This window comes from Solanum tuberosum, unplaced genomic scaffold (genome assembly GCF_000226075.1).
Source record: "Solanum tuberosum cultivar DM 1-3 516 R44 unplaced genomic scaffold, SolTub_3.0 scf00136, whole genome shotgun sequence".
Taxonomy (NCBI): Eukaryota; Viridiplantae; Streptophyta; class Magnoliopsida; order Solanales; family Solanaceae; genus Solanum; species Solanum tuberosum.
Genome location: NW_006239061.1, coordinates 1,126,380 through 1,129,158, shown reverse-complemented (window position 1 = coordinate 1,129,158; position 2,779 = coordinate 1,126,380). Strand labels below are relative to the sequence as shown.

Genomic DNA, 2,779 nt, shown 5'->3' with positions numbered 1-2,779 from the left:
TGTTTGCTATTTTCTCACTGGAATTGTTTGAGGGTAAACAATTGTTACTATAATAAATTAATCATTTAAGAACATTCATTTTCAATTTAGAATAGATAGATTATCTACTTTAAAATTGAAAAGACGGTAAAAATAGTAAAGTCGAATAAATCATCTACATTTACATATAAAAATAACAAGTTGTAGTTTTAATATGTATGCAATTTATAAATTGTTCAAAATAACAATTAGAAACCACATATAAACCAACAAATAATATATTCAATTAAGATCACAAGTGTTCGTAGAAAGGAGAGATGGTTGGCATCTCCCTCGACAGGGACGGGAACAGCCTTCGGGCTTTACCTGTTATCAGACACATCCGGTTAAGGCTACCCACTTCGGTGGATCTTACCCAATTAAAATAAAAAATAAAAAAATTAAGATCACAAACGTCATGTGGTGAATATATTTGCATTTTCAATTAGTAAATGTTAAACAACTCACATTTTAAATATTGTGTTGATATGTATTGCATTTATTTATTAGCAAACAACTCTCTCTAAATAATAAAATTTGTAAGCTAATTTATTTAAATAAATTTACTAATACAAATATAAAACATAAAATCAAGAAAATAAATAAAATGATTTGAAAGATATTTTTGTCTTTACATAAACAATCCATGGTATTAAATCCAATGTATTACTAATACCATCACATAGAAGGTAATAGTAATACCTCCTATAATACCATGTAGGGTGTATAACTAATTCATGCTTAGGCCAAAAAATTCTACCAAACATAGTACTAAATAATATCATACATAATACATGAACTATTTCTCCTAACACCTCCTACCAAACGACCCCTTACTTCTCGATCTAACTTGGACTAATCCCTTAGCAGGCAAGAAATTCCTACTAACCAGACAGAAAGTAAATTTTCACTCACTACCAAAGCGTTGTCGCACCTCTACTATTTTCAGCATAACGAAGTTTTAGTCTTTACGAGGGCACCGATCAACTTTCAAATCTCCCTCATTTTTTTAAATTATTAACCCAATTTTTTTGAAGAATTGACTTTGCTACAATAATTAAATGACTAGGGGTGAGAGTTGTACATTTTTTTCTCTCTCTATACAAATAAGAAATAAGAAATAAGAAAATAAATTTCTATTGAGTCTAAAGTCCAAACAATTTTAAATAGTTTTCAAATAGAAAAACATGTCAATAGTTTTGAAATATCCGAGTGGGTCAAAATTTACCAACTGAAATAAAGAAATGCATAAAAATGTTAACCGAAAGAGCACTAATTAAGTACACCATTTTATTTCCTAAATAGAATAGACAACTGTGAAAGCACAACCTTTGACCAAACATCTCTCTCTTCCTCTGCAACGACGACTACTACTACTACTACCATTCTTCACCTTAAACCGTGGAATTTTACTATGTACTACTCTTTATTCCCTAAGTTTCAACTTTGACAAAATCCATAATTACAGTTTCAATCTCTCTGATTTATCCAATTCTCCAAGAAAATTGAAAAAAATCGTTTCTTGATCCCTTTTGCTTTTGTTATACTGTTTTCTGCTACTTCTGGGATTTCAGATTTGAAAACTTCCATTTTCTTGGATTGGGGTTTTGATTATTTTTGACTTATTAAAGATGTGGAGTTAGTATGTGAAGATTGTAATGAGGAAAATCTAGGTTTTTAGCAAGTGGGGTTGTGGTGAAGGGATTAGGTGGGATGATGGATCAATGGGTCTTGGGGATCTTGGGTTCTGCTTCAGTTTTTCTTTGCTTAATTGGGCTGTTACTGGTTCCTGTATATGGTAACACTGAAGGTCTGTTCTTGAACTTTACATTTTTAGTTTGGTTGCTTTCTATTAAGTTGAAAGATGTTGACTCTTTCTGTTCCTAATTTTCTTTTTCTTTGCTTGAATGATTGACTGTTTAACAATTGAACCTAAATGGGTAAATTCATTGCATTAAATAGTTGAACTGTAGTTAACTAATACTATTGGGAGCTTAATTTGGTTAATCATTGTGTGTTGGGGCTGTTGGGGGATGGTGGCAGAAAAAGATCAGTTTGAGTATAACTAATGCCAGGAAAGTAGCTATTTAATGTTCTTACTAATGAAGAGGTTAATTTTAGTAAAGAAACAGCTTTAAGAAAGTGCTGAACTATTACTGATTACAGTATTAGTTTACTAAGGAGGTGCGTGGACAAGATAATTACTGATTGTTAATCACTTCATGTAAGACAGGTGATGCGTTGAATGCGCTGAAGACAACTTTGGCTGATCCTAACAATGTTTTACAGAGTTGGGATCCAACCCTTGTCAATCCTTGTACTTGGTTTCATGTGACCTGCAACAGTGAGAATAGCGTAACTAGAGTGTAAGCTACTGAAAACCTAGGTTTCTCCCTGATGTTTCATGCTACGGGGTTCATTTACAAATTTTAGCTCCATTTGTCTTACATGCAGTGATCTTGGAAATGCAAATTTGTCGGGTCAACTCGTTCCACAGCTTGGTCAACTCTCGAATTTGCAATACTTGTAAGTTACCTTTTGTGATAATTGAACTGGTTTTTTGTTTTCCTTAACTTTTAGTTTTATTAGTAAATTGTCACTATACGAATGTCGTCATATATGTATCTACATACCTATGTTAAGTCACTAATGTTTGTGTACCCTGAATTGGTTGTGGTTGGATAAGGTCAAAATAATCCTAATTAGGTTCCTAGAAAATTAAAGTTAGGGGCCGTTTGGTTGCTGGTTAGAGTTATGCAGG

General features: G+C 32.3%; 1 protein-coding gene across 1 annotated transcript in view; it reads left to right on the top strand.

Annotated features, from left to right (window-relative positions):
- Positions 1 to 1,307: 1,307 nt before the first annotated feature.
- LOC102589350 (BRASSINOSTEROID INSENSITIVE 1-associated receptor kinase 1-like) overlaps positions 1,308 to 2,779 on the top strand; it is an 8,993-nt gene continuing 7,521 nt past the window's right edge. Inside the window, exons 1-3 of the mRNA XM_006351745.1 lie at positions 1,308 to 1,828; positions 2,252 to 2,384; positions 2,473 to 2,544. Coding sequence (XP_006351807.1) covers positions 1,732 to 1,828; positions 2,252 to 2,384; positions 2,473 to 2,544 — 302 coding nt within the window. The 5' untranslated portion in view covers positions 1,308 to 1,731. The remainder of the gene's footprint in view (positions 1,829 to 2,251; positions 2,385 to 2,472; positions 2,545 to 2,779) is intronic.